The 19,846-nt window shown below is 52.1% G+C and overlaps 1 protein-coding gene across 4 annotated transcripts in view; it reads left to right on the top strand.

The window, feature by feature from the left end:
* The window catches only part of Mical3 (microtubule associated monooxygenase, calponin and LIM domain containing 3), a 139,724-nt gene extending 128,550 nt beyond the window's left edge, over nt 1-11,174 (top strand). For all 4 annotated transcript variants that reach the window (XM_048335185.1, XM_048335184.1, XM_048335183.1 and 1 more), the window contains 3 exons: nt 9,252-9,351; nt 9,500-9,573; nt 9,656-11,174. In XM_048335185.1, coding sequence (XP_048191142.1) covers nt 9,252-9,351; nt 9,500-9,573; nt 9,656-9,840 — 359 coding nt within the window. In that variant the 3' untranslated portion in view covers nt 9,841-11,174. The remainder of the gene's footprint in view (nt 1-9,251; nt 9,352-9,499; nt 9,574-9,655) is intronic.
* The last annotated feature ends 8,672 nt before the right edge of the window (nt 11,175-19,846 follow it).

Here is a 19,846-nt window from a genome sequence, read left to right as displayed (position 1 = left end):
CACATCTCTTCTCAAAACATTAGATAACACAGACTTGGTTTCTAATTCTGGGGAACTTCCCCCTGGATTTATATGTCTCAAAAGGAAAGGTCTAGAAATGTAATATGAGGGACTAGAAAGAGGCCTACTCCAGGCCTGCCCTCTTCCTACTTCCTGAGGGACTCTTCCTGTGCCATTTTTGCCTTTTAACTTGGTTTGGGTAGTTTTTGCTTGTCTGCTTAGGCTGAGAATTAGCTTAAATCTGTTTTTGCTTGAAACATTGAAAGCCTGTACGTTTCCCAGAACACTTCTGTGGGGATGGGAGAGGAGATGTGTACATTCCTGTCTATGCACACACATTGGATCTCAATTCTACCCTTGTCATTGTTGTTGCCTTCATTTGGAGATGAAGGCAATAGCACCAGCCTGGACATTCCTTCTGCACTGAGTTGTCATTAGGACAGGCCTGCTGGACCAGCAGTGTTACCCTGCCGTGGTGCTACTCATGCTGCAGCACTGAGACTCACCTTCTGGGTCCCCCTCAGCATTTGTTGTTGCCCCGGATCCTCACACAAAGGCCGGGCATTGGCAATGACCACATAGGCTTCTTGGGTTGGAAAGTGAGAATTGTTGACTATAATCTTAGTCAACAAGATTTTGCTTTGTGTCAGTTGAATGATAATAAAATAAGACAGACTTAAAAATCAGTAACAGGCCCATTCCTTCCACTATACCCACCAAGAGTTCTCTGGGTTGGCAGAGGGGTGGGAGGGATAGACTTGGCTAGCATGAATGAGGCTCTGAGTTATAATCCCAGCACTGAAAAAAAAAAAGGTGGGGGAGGAGAGGAAATGAAGGGAGGAAGCTCTTCCAACACCTTGCATGTTACTCTCATAAATTGAACAGGGTGATGAATGGTAATGCCCCTGGTATTTCTTAGGAAAAAGTAGGCCAAAACTCTGTAGGATCTTTAACAAGAAATGGATAAAGGCATTGTGCCTATGTTGGGTCTCTTAGTAGTAAATACATTGCATTGCTACGAAATAAATGGAGAAGTAAGAGCCCACCCAGGCAAGAGCTGCACAGGGCTGGCTGCAGACCATGTGCCAACCAAGTGGAACGCTAAAATGCAGCTGACAAATACATGTACCTCCTTCCTGCCCCTGACAGGAAGTTTCTCAGAGGCCAGAGGGAAGTCAGAGTGAAAAAGTATCTCCTGATAGATGGAGGGTCTTTCAGAAGTGTAGCTGAAAAGGGAGAACTCACCCTGGACTTGTGGACTTTTGTGCATGAAACTGTCAACAGGGAAGACAGGTGGAGCCAATTTGCAGCTTATAAAAGGATATTCTGTAATCTATGCAAGCTGTTTGGAATTTTGTATTCCTACATGGAAATAACTGTGGCTCACCTCCTAAGAAGCATTTTTCTCTGTGGATGATATGAAGCTAGTGAGGCTGCGGGACCTAGCCAGTGTATTATAAGGAAATGCAGCCTTTCATGCTGTGATTGCTGGGGTTGGGATGTCTCTTTATAGGCCCTCCTCACAGCCTGCCAGGAACTGATGGCACAGACCCCTTTGCCAACGAAGGAGAACTGGAAGCGTAGTAATTAAAGAAGTAAATACCAAGATAGCAACCACGGGGCTAATTCTCACTCCAGACCAGCTCCCCGACACTCCCTTCATGTCCAGGAATCTCTGAGAGTGGCCTACCGACTTGCTTTCCTGTTGCAGCTGCCCTCATCTTTTGCTTCCAACCAGAAATTGGAGCCTGATAGGGTGCTGCATGCCAGTAATCCTAGCACTTGGCAGGCTGTGGCTGGAGGATCATTGATTCAAGGCCAACTTGTGCAAGATAGCAAGTTCTAGGCCAGCCTGATCTACACACATAGCAAGATTCTGTGATAAAAAGGAAGGAAGGAAGGAGTGGGCTGGGGATATGGCCTAGTGGTAAGAGTGCTTGCTTCGTATACATGAGGCCCTGGGTTCGATTCCCCAGCACCACGTATACAGAAAATGGCCAGAAGTGGCGCTGTGGCTCAAGTGGCAGAGTGCTAGCCTTGAGCAAAAAAGAAGCCAGGGACAGTGCTCAGGCCCTGAGTTCACAGCCTAGGCCTGGCCAAAAAAAAAAAAAAAAAAAAACAGAAGGAAGCTGGGTACAGTAGTTCACACCCGTGATGCTAGCTATTTGAGAGGAGATCAGAAAGATTACCATTTGAAGTCAAACTGATCAAAAAAGAAACTGCATCTTAACAGAGAAAAAAATGTGGAGAGGTTGCTCAAACCTGTTATTTTAGCTATTGAAGAGGTTGAGACCTGAAGGGTTGTGGTTCAAAGCCAGACTGGGCAGAAAAGTCTACAAAACTTCATCTTCAAAATGAACAAAAAGTTGGGCTGGAGGCATGGTTCAAGTGGTAGAGCATCAGCTTAGCAAGCATGAGTTCAAGACAAAAGAAAGGAAGGAGTGGAAGGAAGGAGAGCTGATAGTACATGTAAACATTTCTTACATAAATTATTAGTTTCTCACCTTGTGCTTAGAATAAACCCATAAGCCTTCTAAGGTATATCTAGTTGCTTCTGACATTGGTAACAGTATAGAGGCAGGAGGTTCAACATAACCAGGCAGATCTGAAAGGTTGAACTGAAAATGCAGAACCTCAAGCCAACTCCAATCATAGTACACAGTGCCCCACTCAGAGCTCAGGGTAGAGCCAGGCTTTTCTGCCCCTGGAAGTAGCTGAGCTAGGCTTTGGCTTGGTCTCCCTGTGCTTCATTTCTGAAGCCTTCTTGTAAGGACGCCACTAGAACCTTTTCTGCCACTCCCCCTCTCGACTGGGGCTTTGGGGATTTTTAGTATTAAAAAGACTAATGTGTGTTCTGTCTTAGGTTTCAGATGAGCACCCAAGCTCAGAGTTTGTAGTTCAGTGGTAGCACGCTTGCCTGGTATACATGAGGCCCTGGGTTTACCCCCAGCACCACAGTGGAAAAGAAAAGATCGAGTGAAGGAGACCATGTTTCTCACATCTCTGTAAAAGGCAAAGAAATGATTAGCCCAATAGCACCCCTATGCCCTGTGCCTTGCTTACATAGTGATTCAGATTCTAGTCTAGCATGGAACTTCCCTGCCCCATTGGTTTCCCACACATACCCCAATTCTTTTTGCAATACCATCAAGGTGGGTTTTTTTCTTCTTTCTGTTTTTAAGATAGTTGCACATTCATTGTGGAAATCACGGAGCTGAAATAGCAAGTGTAGCCCCAGAGCTGGGCCTTGACCCTCTTCCTTTCCCCTTATTAGGTGTACTATGATTGGAGTTGGCTTGAGGTTCTGCATTTTCAGTTCAACCTTTCAGATCTGCCTGGTTATGTTGAACCTCCTGCCTCTATACTGTTACCAATGTCAGAAGCAACTACTTTTTCCTTCTTTTTTTAAAAATACTTTTTCACCTGAGACTGTCTCCTTTTCCTATTTTTATTTCCTAACTTTTTTTTGGTTGGGGGTGGGGTGGGGAGTAGTCATGAGGCTTCAACTCAAAGCCCCGGTGCTGTCTCTGAGCTCTTTCGCTCAAGTCTAGAACTCATCACTTTGAGTCATAGCTCCACTTCCAATTTTTGGGGGGTTAATTGGAGATAAGAGTCTCACAGATTTTCCTACTCAAGCTGGCTTTGAACTGCAACTTCACAACTCAGCCTCCTGAGTAGCTAGGGTTACAAGTATGAACCACCAGCACCCAACTCATTTCCTAACTTTCATTGTCATTGTTCTTTTGTGGGTGTGTGGGGCTTGAACTCAGGTCCTGGGTGCTGTCCTTGAGCTTTTGTGCTCAAGGCTAGTACTCTACCACTTAAGCCCCAGCTCTACTTCCAGCTTTTTTGGTGATTAATTGGAGTGGAAGAATCTCACGGACTTTCTTGCCTGGGCTTGCTCAGATCTCAGCCTCCTAAGTAGCTGGGGTTACAAGTGTGAGCCACTGGCACCCAGCTCATCAGTAGTCTTGTATGTCCAGTTGTGTGCTATTTCAGAAAGAGTGAACAAGGAATGTGGCCAAAGCTATAGTTTGTGGTATCCAGAAAGTAGAGCATGTTTTAAATATGTGTCACCTAGATGATTTTGGAGATTTGGGGTGCATATTTAGTGTCATTCTCCCCTGCTAATGAATATGTATGCTATTCTCTTCACAGCCCAGCCTATTCATGTGTAAGACAATTAATTGATGTTGTTCTTAAGGGATTTATCCAGGCATTTCAAGCCTCAGCATAGACTCTATGCTTCAAAATAGGCTGAGTAGATGAGCTCTAACCCAGAGCAGGTTTTATTTTGTTTTGTTTTTAAGGAAAGAGAACCTTCCCCACCTCTCCAGGCATCAGCTGGTCACCATTGTGTCTGTTGAGAACTCTGGGAGTATCAGCACTTCACACACTGTCTCTGGCTTTGGTTTTGAGATTGTGCCACCATGCAGCTCGCTGCACAAAGTGATGTGCAGAACACCAAAGGGCTTTAAGGAAAGAGAATGTGGTCCTTACACTTACTCCACTGCAGTGTAGAGTGGCCTTTCCAACAGTGGTTTGTCTGCTTGACCCTCCTGTTGACTCAAGCCACTCCCTCAGCCCTTCTCTGTGGTTCCCTAGACCTGTTGTTCCTTGGGCTTTCCTGTCCCCTATGTGTGCTCCGCTGGTTCTGTGATGGTCCCTTGCTCTGCTCCTCTCCCTCTTCCTTGAGTGGCCATCAGGGCTCCCCAGGGTCTGGAGACATCTCTGCATCCTGTGTCCTCTCAGCTGCCCATTTCCACTCTTGCCAGCATGGTTGCTATGAGGTGTTGCCATGTCCTGTCAGCTCCCCATTTTGGCCTAACAACAGCAATGTGACAATGTGACAGCACTGAGTCTCTCTAGGAGATGAAAGGACTAGAATAATTGGGTGGTTGGCTGTCCAAAGTGATGGGGCCTGCGAAAGTGCCTATGTATGCATATCCCCCAGGTGGGCCTGACACAGCATGGCGAGTATCACAGCCCTGCAGGCCCACCACCAAGTCATGGTTCTGTGAGTACAGTGGCCAAGGGTAGCAGGTGCTACCAAAATCCTTCACTTTGATTTGAATGGCAGCCCTGTGTTACCACCTCCACATGGAGCCAGACCACTGGTGTGTATTCAGTCATGAATTCCACAGAGGTGGGCAGAGCTACCAGGAGCTTTGAGGATTTTGGAGGAAGGAGCCCAAGACCCCAGTGGACACTGTGTGGAAACAGCCCAGCATCACTGCTCTACCCGTAAGGAAGAACAAGGCACCTCTGTGCCTCAGGAAGAAAACCCCACTCCTTTGTTAAGCCACGTGCCCACGTCAGCCCCTACTGCCGGGTACCTAGGCTTGCTCTTGTTCAGTTTCTGTGCTGAAAAAAGGACTTGATTCATTTGTAGACTTTGTTTCCCCTGTTTCTGCTTCTCCATTTCTTGTATTTTTCCTTTTCCTCTGTTGTTCTTTTCTCACTTTTTATGCTTTTTGTCCTCTGCTTGTTTTTTTTTATTTCACTTTCTCCCTTTCCCTCTCCACCTCCGACTTCCGCCTCCTCTTTTTCCTCTTTTGTCTTTCTCCATCTCCTCCTCCTCCTCCTCCTCCTCCTCCTCCTCCTCCTCCTCCTCCTCCTCCTCTTCTTCCTCCTCCTCCTCCCTCTCCTCCTCTTCCTCCTCCTTGTTTGGTCCTTTTTGAAGTTGAGCCCAGTGGCGGGACTCCACGGCGTAGACCTCTCTCCTTCTGCCCTTGCTGTGTCCAGGAAGGTAACGTAACCTCTTCCCATCTCATCCCCACTGCCTTCATGGGGTCGTAGCCACCAGAGTCCCACAGGGAGCCGAAGCCCAATTGCTGTCTCCTTCTCTGACACCTGACAGCCCTTTCTGAGAACGTCATGGACATGTGGCAGCCCCTTACAAGGCACAGTATCCCTTAGACTATCTAAGGAAGGACTGGGAACCAAGGGAAGTTGGGAGCCTTTGAGCCTGGCATCTAGAGGCTACAGAATTCCTGCAGTCTTGCCCACATTGGCACTTGGGGCCTGGGAGCTCCAGCCCAGCACAGAGGAGCCAGAGGCATGGGGCAAGAGCCACCCATTGTGGCAGCCATTTGTATTGCTAGAGTCAAGGAATACTGTCCTTACAAAGCCTGATCTACACAGATGCCCCTAAGGTCTTTTCCAAGGGCCCCACTAGAAGCAGACTTCTCTACCTTTTGTCTTGCTGAGTGTGTCTTGTTTTGTTTTCTTAAGTTTGTCTGATTTGAAGTCTTGTGGTGATGAGATTGTTGTTGACAAGGCATGTGGGCCCGGGAGGGGAGTGTGGCCATGACTAACCCCTGCTAACCTCTTACTCTGCTCTCCATGGTTCTCACATGTGACCTCTCCCCACCTCACCCTATCCCTTGCTCATCCACTGTGAACAAGCTCCACCATGGCTCATGAGTGGTGCTCAAATGTCCCCCAGTGGAATTTTCCTGTCTTTATATGCGGGGAGGCGGAAGAGAGGGAGACTTGGTGTGCTCGTCGAGGCTTGCCACACTGGGCAGCTTGCATGCCTCGGGGCTCCATTTCCTTGGCCACGTGGGCACTGTGCAGAGACGCTCCAGAAGGAATGCGTGGAACTGGGCTGTCGGCTGCTTTAAAGCCAAAGACTCAAGTCTATTGGATTGGGTGAAGAGAGCTTGGGCCCCAGACAGGAAGGTGACATTCTGCAGTAGCAGGCTCCACGGCCTGGAGAGAGAGGGGATTCCATCTTGAAAGCAGGGCTCAGGGGCAGGACCTGACCTTAAACTCAGGCATGAGGCTGCATGTGCACTGGGCCCGGGACAGGCACTCACCCTGCTTGTGTGGATGTGAGCTGTTTGTGCCTCCAGAGTAGCTGCTAGGTAAAGACTACCTGGCTCAGGTGTTGTATGTGCCCAGAAAACACTGCAGTCATTCTGCTTCATCTGGCGTGGGGCAGAGAGGCAGTGTGCAATGAGAAGGAGGGAGAGGGAAACCCAGGAGAGGTACCTGCCTGAGAGCATTGTTCTGTCCTCCTGTGCTAGGACACCCTGAAATTCTGCATAAAGTTGATGTTGGGCTGGAGGTGTAGCTCAGTGAGAAGCACTTAACTTGCCTCACATTCCAGAGGCCCTGGTTTCCAGCCCTAGCACCTCAAAATACATTTTTAGGTGTACACATACACATTTCACTAAGAATCCCTTAGCTTTTATGACCTGCCTCAAAAGAGTTCGTAATCAAAAAGTATTCATGAGCCAGGTGCTGGTGGCTCACACCTGTAATCCTAGCTACTCAGGAGGCTGAGAACTGAAGATTGCCACTCAAAGCCAGCCCAGGCAAGAACGTCCGTGACACTCTTACCTCCAGTTAACCAGCAAAAAAGCTAAGGGAGAGCATCCTGGCCCTGAGTTCCAGCCTCTTTACCACTAGCACAGAAAAAAAAAAAAATATTTCCGAGCCTCTAATAGGATCTCTGAGGCAGGCATGTGCTCACTCCGTGGCTGGTTTGATTCACTGGAAAGTTTTCCCAGTTCTCCAAGGGCTTAGTCTCCTGTTGGATACTTAGTTGCTAGTTGTGCATTCATTCATGGTAGCCCAAATCAGCAGGTTCCACCTGCCCCCAAACTAGCTGCTGGGACTGGATCAGATGCGAACTGGGTTAGATGAGGGTTGTTTAGATGTATCTTATCAGTCTGTATCTGTCCTGTTTGTTATACTGGTTTCCTCTGAGGAGACCTAACACATAGAGACAAGGTGATGTTAAATGAAAGGCAGCATTAAAAGAGGGAGGCAAGCTGGGTGCAGGCGGCTCACACTTGTAATCCTAGCTACTCAGGAGGCTGCGATCTGAGGATTGCGGTTTGAAGCCAGCTCGGGCAGAAAAGCCTGTGAGACTCTTATTTCCAACTAATTACCCAAAAAACAAAGCCAAAAGTGGAGCTGTGGCTCAACTGGTAGAGCAATATAGCCTTGAGCAAAGACTTGGGAACAGCACCTGCCCAAAAATAAATAAATTAAAAAGGAGGCAAAGCAGAGCCTGGTGGCTCATGGCTATAATCCTAGATACTCAGGAGGCAGAGATCAGTAGAATTATGGTTGAGGGTTAGCTCAGGAAGAAAAGTTCAGGAGACTAATCAATACAAATAAAAAGCTATACAATAAACAATAAAAACTCCAGCAAATAAAAAGTTTGGTATACACCCTACAGCATCCCAAGCAAGAGAAGCGAGAACCCTATCTAAAAAATGACCAAAGCTCATACCAGTTGCCAGTGACTGGAGTCCTAGCTGTGTCAGAGGCTGAGACTGAGAGAATAGTAGTTGGAGGCCAGCTGGGTGGAAAAGTTCACAAGACCCATCTCACCTGAGAGCTGAGCACAGCGGCATGTACCTGTTACTCTACATCAAGAAGCTTAAAAGTAGGGGAAATCTGGGGCTGGGAATATGGCCTAGTGGCAGGAGTGCTTGCCTCGTATACATGAAGCCCTGGGTTCGATTCCCCAGCACCACATATATAGAAAATGGCCAGAGGTGGCACTGTGGCTCAAGTGGCAGAGTGCTAGCCTTGAGCAAAGAGAAGCCAGGGACAGTGCTCAGGTCCTGAGTCCAAGGTCCAGAACTGGCCAAAAAAAAAAAAAAAGTAGGGGAATCTCAATCTAGTCACCTGCCACAGCAGAAAACAGGGCCTTATCTTAAAAAAAAACAAAAAAAAAAAAACCAGAGCACAAAAGGGCTGGAGGTGGGCTCAGTGATAGAGCATCCACCCAGCAAGTGCAAGGCCCTGAGTTCAAATTCCTGTAATGCCAAAATGGGTAATAAAGCAATCAAAGCAGAAAGGGCTGGAGGTGTATCTCAAGTAGTAGAGTGCCTGTCTAGCCAGCACAAGATTCTGACTTCAAATCCCAGTACTGACAAAGAAAAAAATGGAGGCAAAGCAGCCTAAGATACCAGAAGACAGTTGCTGGACAGGAACAACATTTGTCTCAGGGGAGAGAACAAGCTCCAACAAGGGTTACTGGTGGAGGTACAGGTGGGGCCTGACAGGACAGATGGGCAGTGTAGGGTTCACAAGACCTGGGGTCAGGATGGTTCAGGGGCATGGCATTGTCTGCCCCCACCCAAGGCTGTAGGCAAACTTTGGGCCTGGTTGGAAGTGTTCCGGCAGCATCTTGCTTGGCTCTCTTTGCACATTTGCCCCAGTGTGATGAACCTTCCGGGCCGGGTGGACAAACCATTCTGTGGACTGACCCCTCCCCCCCCCCATAGGCATGGGCAAGAAGGATGACCCCAAGCTGATGCAGGAGTGGTTCAAGCTGGTGCAGGAGAAAAATGCCATGGTGCGCTATGAATCGGAGCTGATGGTCTTGTGAGTCTGGGGACCTGGCGGTGGGGAGGGCCAGGGTGGAAACCTAGTTCCCTGTCCATGCCTGTGCATCACTGCAAGCTTAGTGGAGTGAAAGAATTGGTCCCCAAGTGACTGTCACTATCCCCCCTTGGTCCCCCCCCCCCCCCAGTGCCCGGGAGCTGGAGCTGGAAGACCGGCAGAGTCGACTGCAGCAGGAGCTGAGGGAGCGCATGGCTGTGGAAGGTGAGTGGGCAGGGCTTGGGTAAGGGGGTGGCACGGGCAGCCCCCCTCAGCTGCACTACGAATGCCTTTGGCCGTTCCTCAGATCATCTGAAGACTGAGGAAGAACTGTCGGAGGAGAAGAGGATCCTAAATGAGATGCTGGAGGTGGTGGAACAGAGAGACTCTCTCGTGGCCCTGTTGGAGGAGCAGCGGCTCCAGGAGAAGGAAGAGGACAAGGATCTGGAGGCTGCCATGCTATGCAAGGGCTTCAGCTTGGACTGGTCCTGAGCCCAGCCTGCCCCTGCAGTTGGTGGATCTGGCATTTCCTGATCCTGCTGGGTGCTCCTAAACCACCTGGATCCAAGAGCCTGGGGCCCTTAGGAGCTTGAAGTCAGATGCCCGTGTGGTGTGCTCGACACCTGCCTGTGTGCTCATGCACTGTGAGGAAGCCCTGGGGGATGGTTCCACCCCTAGGAAGGGGCCAGTTAGACCCCTACGCTGTAGGGAGGAGCAGGGTGGTTTGATGTATGTCTGCACAGTCCCTGACTGCCACTGCCTGGAGCTGATGGCACATTTGTTAAGAGAGGGAAGCGGCTCCCTCTCTTCAAAGCTACCGCCACCACCACAGAGAACACCACAGAGGGCGGTCCTTTTCTTCATGCTCCCTGAAGCACCACCAAAGAAGGGCAAATCACCCTGCCAAAGAACAATGTGGACAGAAAGGAAAGGGGCATTGCTCACCTCAGCATCACAGGGAAAGCTGAGTGCTGGGAAGGGTCTGGATCATTCTGGATCATTCTGCCAGTCAAGAGGACACAGTCTGGGTCTGCCCCCAGTCCTGCATCATACATTCGACCCCTCAGTGGCCAACTGCCCAGGCCTCTCACTGGCTGTGTCCTGAGGCCTGTGGAGTGCTGCATTTTGCTTTAGTTCACAGCCATTCTGACACTGGAAAGTACTGACTTTGTGGGGGCCGCAGGAGGCCTCTCACATCAATCTCCCCATCGACGACGGAACTGTCCCTGCGCAGCGCCCCTGTGGGGCAGGAGATGGCCATCCTCGGCATTTTCCTGTGCTTGCACATTGAGATGAAGCTGATGATCTGGCCGGACACTCAGTCACTTCAGACCCTTTTGGCCAATTAACTTATTTTTTTAATACTTGAAAAGAAGCCACTTCATTTTTTGTACCTTTGCTAGAGACACTGGTCCCTGGCACCTGCGTATAGGCTTGGGAGAGAGACCTCTGCTTGTCCCATGCAGTCTGACCCCAAACTGACTGAATGCTTGTTACGTGCATCTATTTATTATTAGCCTTCTTCAGAGTGTTACCGACCTGGTCGCCATCAGGGACCACTCAAGACCCTCCCGCTCCCAGCTACAGCTTTCTGGCCTCTCCTTTCACTGTCCTCCTCCCTGCGCCACCTGGAACCCTATCCTTGCTGTGCACTGGACTTCTACATAAGAATAGTCACTTGTTGATGTATTTCCGCATCATGGGAGGCCAGACCAAGAGGTAAAGGTGCTGCTCCCTGTTAGGATCTTGGCTTGATCTTAAACACATTTTTTCCTTCAGTTTTGGTGCCAGGATTTTACTTCCGTCCACACGTAGGTTAAAGAAAGTTTGGGGGGATGGGGATATGGCCTAGTGGCAAGAGTGCTTGCCTCCTATACATGAGGCCCTGGGTTCAATTCCCCAGCACCACATATACAAAAAACGGCCAGAAGTGGCGCTGTGGCTCAGGTGGCAGAGTGCTAGCCTTGAGCAAGAAGAAGCCAGGGACAGTGCTCAGGCCCTGAGTCCAAGCCCCAGGACTGGCCAAAAAAAAAAAAAAAAGAAAGAAAGTTTGGGAGTAAGCTCTTGTCCAACTGGCTGAGAACAAGTGGGGTAGGCACATGCCATCAGTCTACCTGATGCCCAGCCTGAGCTCCAGTGGGGCAGGAATGCGTGCCCTGCCCACCACTGGTACTGGGATGTAGGATGGTTGCTAACAGACAGCTGGACAGCTCCAGCCTCAGCTTCCTGCCCTGCGCTAGGGACTTCATGGGTTGGCACATAGTACTACACATGTCATAACCAGCTCCATAAGCCAAACGATCCAAACTGTTTACTTCATGTACAGTTCATCAAGCCACTGGCTGAGAACATCAGGGGCCAACATGCTTTGTCTACCAAGAGAATCAGCACATTGCCCATGTCGGGCCAAGTCTTACCAGGATGAGACTGGTCCAAAAGGGACAGGGGCACTCCAGCTGTACCTGGCATGGAAGGTCCAGTGTAGAGAATGGGCACCTGGCTGCTCCTGAGGACAGGACAGGCCAATGGCCCAGGCTGACCTCGGGCCTCCCATAGGAACCACACTGTGCCTCAACTTGAACATCCATGCTAAACACAAAAGAGCAAGGAACCTATCTCCTTTACCTTGTCTAAAAACTGCCATCTCTTCTGTGGAAACCCAGATGTGCTGCTAGCAACCATCATAGCATCCATGTTTTCCAAAGAGGCAGCATCTCCACTTTCATTTTTTCCCAGAGTAGGAGGGGACCACGTTCTGGATTTCATCCTTAACCCCAGCCTGCCAATCAACGTGGGCTTTGGATAAGACCCTCTGCCCGAGTGGCCTTCCCCGTAGCAATGCCTTCCTCTCAACCACCACTGGCCAGCTCCACCATATTGCTCACGTCCATCCTGGTTGCAAATCACAAACAAGGAAGCCAGTTCCAAAGTGACTGTAAGGGGTGCGATTGTAGTATACTGCCTCAAGTGGCCTTGTGTAGCAGAAAACCTAGGTGTTCCTTCCACCCCTTGTAGCATCCTCCAGAGCACACGCCGCCGCCTGGTCAGCCACAACATTGCTGCCTGCAGTCACTGAAGGGGAACTGAAGACACTGCAGAAAGACCTCAGAAAATCACCAGCCTGAGATGAGCCCCAGCTCTCCATCCCGACTGCGCTAGTACTTCAGGTCCTCCTTTAAGCTCCCAGTTTGAGACTACTAGCTTGCAGCTGGTTTTAATAGCCCGGGGACTTGCTACAGAAGATGATTTCCACCTTTGGAAATGCATACCCATCCAGGCAACTGCCCTCCCCAGAATGAACCCTTCCCTTGAAGGCAGGGAAGAGTTCATCTGAACAAGTCCCAGTACAGCAGGGGTCATGGTCTGTGCCCTTGGAGGACTAAGAAGGCAGTGCCCATTCGATTTCAGGCTGGCGGGTAGCTCCCTATGGGATCTTCACCTGCTCAGTTGACATCTTTGGGCCTTCACCCAGCAGCCATCCTCGAGCTGATTGTGACCAGCAATGATAGATCATTCTCAACCCTTTCTCAAGAGATTTTTCACTGTGGCAGGAAGAGAGTCAGAAAAATAGAATTAGTGGCTGAAGATGTAGCTCGGTGGTAGAATGTATGCTTAGAATGCATGAGGCACTGGGTTTAATCTCCAGCACTGTAAAAAACACACAAAAAAACAACGGTAAAAGGGTTATGACATCTGACCACAAAGGAGAATAGTCTGTTTCATGCGCAATAAAAGTTTTTCAAAGAAATAGCAACAGTATTTCTTAAGTTGTTTTACTGTACTTGGCAGTAAGCCAGAATTTCTGCATCCCCCATCTGCCTTTGAAGGTAGGTTCTATCTACCTGGTTGTGTGTACAGGATTCTTTGAAGGATACAACTTTTTATTTTAGTTTGTGATCCTGACTCAGCCATCTACAAACAGCAGCACTTGAGAAATAGCAGCCCAGTTTGAAAAGAAGCAACCCTATGGAACTGGAGCCTCCATGCCTCTTGAGAGAACTGGACACACACACACTAGATAGATAGATAGATAGAATTTTTTATGGTACTGGGGTTTGAACTCAGGACCTTGGCCTTGCTAAGCTAGTGCGCTACTGCTCGAGCCACAATTCCAGCCCTGCTTTTCACTGGCTATTTTAAGGATAGGGTCTCACGTCCCACCCTGGGCTGGTGCCTGAGCCACAGTGGACCTACTTTAAGCTTCCCATAGGCCTGGACCATTGCATCAAACTTCCCTCCACGGACACAGAGCACTTCTGCTTGGGCCGGCCTATAACTATGACCCTCTCAATCTCAACCTCCAAGTCGCTGGTAACTTCCTATCTTGGGCTGCTCTGAAAGCCTTAGTTCCTTCAGTGTGTTTCTAGTCACTCACCAGTGTTTCCCCAAGGTGGTAGGATTCTTGCTTGCTGACCCAATGGTTCTGTTATCACTGCCTAAACACAAAGCTATAAACCCAGGTTTGGACCCTGCCCTTGCCTTCACTGCCAGGGCTTCTGGTCCAACTCCAAGTAGAGATCCTTGGCTCATGAAGGGCAAAGGAACCTCATCCTTTGGGAATGCTAGCTACTTCCATGCCAGGGACAAGAGCACTGGACATAAATGAGCTGTTGTCACCCAAGCCCACCTCTGAGACCAGAGGTGCTTGAGGAATCCCAGACAGCAGTGCAGCTGTAGGCTAGGGAGGTGGGCTGGTCAGTTGTGGGGTATGGACCCAAAGCCTCACTTGATGGACTGGCTTTGAACACAGTGCCGGACCAAGCCTGCAGCCCCGTCTCTCTCAGTTCTGTTCCTTGGATCCTTGTGCTGTGGCTGTGCTGTCACTCCACTACCTCACTGAGTAGGAGTCAGCAGAGCCTTTTCTGCCTGCAAGGCTTCCCAGTTCCCCCAAAGGGTCCCAGCCCCTATGCCTGGAGGATATAGGAGGCAGCCCCCATCCCTGTAGAATTCTGTGGGCAGAATCTTGAAGAAGCTTTGAGGAAAGGCAAGGTCTCGCAAACAATGTGTCTGACAGAGTGGGAGAGGGGAATGCCAGGTCGTTTTGCAATGGTGTAAATAGAAAAGTCCTTGCATTTGCCAGGTGCTAGTGGCTCACACTTAGGCTGTAACCCTAGCTACTTGGCAGACTGAGATCTTAGGATCGTGGTTCAGAGCCAGCTTGGGATAGAAAAATCCTGAGACAACTCTAATAGAACAGGTAGAAAAAGCTGGAAGTGGCCCTGTGGCTCAAAGTGGTAGAGCCTTGAACAAAACAGGCCCAGGTCCTGAGTTCCAGCCCCACCCCTGACCAAAAAAGAAAAGAAAAACCCTTGCCTGTGTATCTAAGCCTCTTTATGGGTCTCGGCAGTGGGACACCCTGTGATCCTGCTCATGGCTTTTAGAGCTGAGCTGTGGGGAGGAGTGAGGGGTAGAAGCTGGACGGACTCCTCCCCTTCATGGTAAAGCGCACTCTCCAATGTTTGCACTCTTCATGTGGCCAAAATAGAGCCAGCTATTATTTTCTTTCATCTCTTCTGTTTGGAAGAGGGTCATTTCTGCAAACTCATGCCTCGGGCTGAGATAGTCCTTTAAAAATCTGTTTTCCAATGACATTTACCACCTTCTGGCCAAGCATGGGGGCTGACTTACAGTGGGCCTGTGGCTGAGGCCATTCCTGCAGGTGGGGAGAATGTTTCCCCAGACCTCTGCTCTGTGCTCCTGTTGTGTCCAGGGTCATGCCAATGTCCCTTCCTGGAATACTAGCCAGACAGAAGAGGGTGTGCCGCCAAGGGGCCTTCTTCCCCAGAACCCTTTGGGCACTTCTTCATCCCTGCAGAACACAGCTAGAGGTGCAGGGCCCTGAAGATTGCACTTCCCCAGGACAGGAGGTCCTGAAGGTGGTAGAGACACAAGACTGGCTCGGTGAGGGTCAGCAAGAGTGAGCAGAAGCAGTGGGGGCAGCCCTGAGGGGACTGGTCCACCAGAGCCCTTTAGGGGAAGTGCCTGTGCTAGAGCATCCTAGCCACCCACCCAGCTGCCCCAAGGGCTGTGTTTCCTGCTCTCATCAGATCAAGACCTACACAGAAACAATAGAATGGTGTCCACCCCTAGGCCCTCAGCATCCCAGCCCCATTTCTTCCCTTCTCTCCGAAGAAGAGCTCTCCAAGGTTCTACCCACTGAGATTCCACCCCTCTCTGTGGAGTTGAGAAAAGCTGCCCCAAGGACTGTGGCCCAGGTTACTGGGCAGCCTTCTATCTGAGCTGGGGGCTGAGTCTCTGGGTCTGGCACACATAGTTGGATCTTCAGGCACCAAAACGCTGACCTTGGCTTTGAGTGCTAAGCCATGAGTTTAGCCAGTAGCCAGTATGGTGTAGAGCCCTCATACGTTAGGACTCTGCTCTCTTCCCTTGGCTGGTAGAGCCCAGCTCTTTGGCAGAATCATCTCCATATCCCTGTAGGAAACTGACATCATCTGTTCTTTCCTCTGTAGCCCAGCTGAGTCATGGCAGTTGTGGGGTTGAACTCAGGGCCTGGGCACTGTCCTTGAGCTCTTCTGCTCAGGCTAGCACTCTATCACTTTGAGCCACAGCTCTATTTCTGGTTTTTAAGTAGCTAATTGGAGATAAGAGTCTCACAGGGACTTTTCTGCCCTGGGTGGCTTTGAACCTTTATCCTCATATCTCAGCCTTCTGAGTAGCTAGGATTACAGGTGTGAGCCACCAGGGCCGGCTCATGGGTGCCCTTTGTAAGACCCGTATAATAATAATCAGTGTTTCCCTGAGTTCTCTGAGCCACCCTAACAAATTATTCACTCTCAAGGAAGGAATTGTGTGAACCCCACCTTGTAGGTAGGCAATCCAAAGCATGGGTGAAAACCGCAGGCGCTTGCAGGGAAAGGAGCACTCACCTGAGTCTGACCATGTCTCCAGACATTCAGTATCAGAACAGAAGGGAGCAGAGGACCCCCATGTGGCAGCAGCCCTGCATGCACAGATGGGGGACCCCACCTGGTGGCAGGGTCTGTGCTGAGTCCTGCTGTTCTGCTGCAGCTCCAACGATCTCAGCACTCTCACTGCATGTATCACAGCCAGAAATACTACCTGTCTGCACGGTGCCTCCCTTCCCTGGAAATCAGTCTCTATGAGGCAAGGGCTTGTTTCTTCATGTTCTTGTTTCCCTGCTTGGCCTTCACAGGTGCTCAGTAAATAGAATGAATGTGACATCAGCAACTAGCTCAGCACCTGGAAGGCTGTGGCAGGAGGATCCTTAATTCAAGGCCAGCGTAAGCTACGTGAGCTACCCAAGAAACCCTGAAGAATGGGAGGGAGGGAGGGAGGGAGAAAAGTGCCAGACACTAAGAAACAATCCAACAGTGGAACAGAAGAAATAGCGTGGGAAGGATGGAATATGCCATGGAATGGGTGTCTAAGCAAGAAACCCACAGGACTTTAAGGGCCAGGACGAGATTAAACACGGGTGGGCCGTGCGGCTCCGTGGTAGAGCACGAGCTCCGAGCGCACAGGCCCTGGACCCACCCCCGGCCGCAACAACACCCCCAGCGCGCGCCGGAGCGAAACGCGGCGCCGGCGTAGAGGGCGGGGCTGGGGGCGGGGCCGGGCAGAGAAGGGGCGGAGCCCGCAGACGCGCGGCGAGAGGGCGGGGCGTCGCTCGGGGGCGTGGCAGAGGAGGGGCCAGGCGGCGGGGCGCAGTCGGAGGCCTACGTGCCGAGGGCGGGGCCGGGGGCGGGGCCCGGGGCGGGGGCGGGGCCGGCCCCGAGGCGCGGAGACGCCAGAACGGGAAGTCGGTCTCCGCCCCCGCCTCGCGCACTTCGCCGGCCCGCGGCGTTCGGCGGGTGAGTCCGTCGCGGCTGCGGCGCGCCCGCCTCTCGGCGCTGCCCGAAACCTGCGCCCGGCGTCCCAGCCGAGCCCTCACGGGACCCGAGGGACGGGTACGCGGCCCCGCCCCGGCGCCCGGCGAGGCTGTCGGCGCCGCCCGGGCCGCCTCCCGCCTCCCCGCCGGCCCCGCGGGGCGTCGCGCGTCCCCCGAGCCCTGGGAGGGCGGCCGCGCGTGCCGGGGCCCGGCCTCCCGCACCTGCGAGCCTGGGCGCGGAGCCCGGCTGGCGGCGCGGCCGGCGGGCCTCCCGGGGCCGGGACTCCGGGCGCCGCGGCAGGCTCTGAAGTTGGTGAGAGGACGGCAGGGCCCCGTGGGGTCCTGGGGAGCCCCCCCGCCCCCTGCGGCCGCCCGGGGCCCCCTCACCACCCCCCCGTCCCCTCGTGCGTGCGCGCGCGCTCGGCGGGCCGGGCTGGGAGCCCGGGAGGGGTCCTCAGGGCCCGGCGTTCTGCGGTGGGGTCGGCCCCGGTCAGGAGACCCGCGGGGGACCCGGCCCGGAGCTCCCCGCGACCTCCGTGCCGAAGGAAGTTAGGGTGCGGTTCTTTCGCCCTCCTTCTCGGCCCAGCGGGCAGCCCGGGGTGGGTGGGGTCGTCCCGGGCTTCCGCCCCGCGCGCGGACCCGAGTCCGGCCTGGCATCCGCGGAGTCGGCTGGGAGCCGGGGAGTGCGAGCGGGCCTGCGCCGGGCTCGGGGAGGCCTGGGTGGCGGGGCCCGGGGTTCGTGGGCTTCGCCTCGCGCTTCCCCTGCCCGGCGGAGGGGTGGGCGCCGGCCCGCACCGCACCGCGCCGCACGGCGGCGTCCCACCCTCCGGGAAGGGGCTGCGGGGCCGGCGGGCGCCCCGTCCCCGCGGGCTGCGGGCCGTGGGGCGGGAGGGCCGGCGGGGCCGCTCGGAGCCGGCGGGGCGGGGGGGGGGGGGGACGGTGCTCGGGAGCCCCGCCGAGCCCGCCCGCCCGGAAGCCCGACGGAGCGGACCGAGGCCTGGCGACCCAGCCTCCCGAAGCCCCCGGAGCCCCGGACGCCGGGACTCGCCGGGACCCTGACCGGGGCCCCGCGGTCTCTAAGGGTTTTTTAAGCGTTGTTACGGAGGCGATGCGCGGAGGGGCTACCGGTTCTAAGCCAGGTAACGCGTGCCGCCGCCGCCGCCTCTATTTCTGATCATTATTTGCCAGTCCCGGGGCGGAAGCGGTGGAACAGGTGCCGGAAGCGCCTTCTGTTGGTGCCGGGGCCTGCCTCCCATTGTGCGGGTGTATTTAGACAAATTACTAACTAGGCACAACTTGTGAAGGTCCGCAGTTGTAGGCAGAGGCCGGAGGCCTGCTTACTGAGGACGGTCTAAGAACACCTCGGGGCAGTGCTGCTGCCGGGCGGGCGCAGCCTTCGCCGCGGAGTCCCCGGGGTCAGGCCGACGGGCCCCACCGCCCCCGAGTTCTCTGTCCACAGTCACTTTAGCCACAGTTAGCAAAGAAAACTGGTGTGTATATTATTTTCTTTTTTTAAGGTAAGTTATTTTATTGCCTTTACATAATTGTACAAAGGAGTTTCAAATTAGTTTGTCAGTTTATGAGTGCAATGCATCTTGATGCTTTTATTTTTCAAAGAACAGTGGTTTGTTTTCCCTCAAACTTTTTTTTTTTTTGCCAGTCCTGGGCCTTGAACTCAGGACCTGAGCACTGTCCCTGGCTTCTTTTTGCTCAAGGCTAGCACTCTGCCACTTGAGCCACAGCGCCACTTCCGGCCTTTTCTGTATAGGTGGTGCTGGGGAATCGAACCCAGGGCTTCATGTATACGAGGCGAGCTCTCTACCACTAGGCGGTATTCCCAGCCCCCTTCCTCAAACTTTTGGGTCTCTGAAGTTTTTTGTTTTCTTGTTTGTTGTTGGTTTTCTTTGTCCTTTGTGGAGCTTGAACTCTGGGCCTTGAGTACTGTCCCTGAGCTCTTTGGCTCAAGTCTAAGCACTCTAACCACTTGAGCCACAGCTCCACTTCTGGTTTTTTGAGTGGCTAATTAGAGTTAATTAGAATCTCACAGGGGATTTTTCTGCCAGGGCTGGCTTCAAAGCACAGTCCTTAGATCTCAGCTTCCAGAATAGCTAGGATTACAGGTGTGAGCCACTGGTACCCAGCTCCTAAACTTTTTTATACATGAAAGCTGTTGAAGAAACGAAAGGGTTTTGATTAATTGGATTATAGCTGTTGATCAGTTATGTTAGAATTAAAACAGAGAAGCCAGGCATAGTGGTACATACCTGCAGTCTCACGCAAGAGGATTGCTAGTTCCATACTACAAGGTTGTTCAGGGTAAAGACTTACCCTAAAAACACAGAAAACAACAAAAGATCTGGGTTGTGACTGAAATGGTAGAATACTTGCTTAGAAACCGCAGGTCTTGGGTTTAAGTCCCAGTACTGTAGGGGAGGGGAGGTAGAAGGAAGGGAAGGAGGGAGGGAGAGAAATGTTTTTTGGGGTTTTTCTTAGCAGGAGTTTCTCTAAATGGCCCAAATTGGCCTCAAGTTCACAACCTTCCTGCCTGAACTTCCAGAGTGCTGGGATCACAGACGCTGTCCACTGTGCCTTGCTTTAAAACAGAAAAGAAAAAAACAACCATAATGCTATTCATTTGAAATGTATAAA

This window comes from Perognathus longimembris, chromosome 27 (genome assembly GCF_023159225.1).
Source record: "Perognathus longimembris pacificus isolate PPM17 chromosome 27, ASM2315922v1, whole genome shotgun sequence".
In the NCBI taxonomy this organism is placed as follows: domain Eukaryota; kingdom Metazoa; phylum Chordata; class Mammalia; order Rodentia; family Heteromyidae; genus Perognathus; species Perognathus longimembris.
This window is presented reverse-complemented; position numbering and strand designations above follow the sequence as displayed.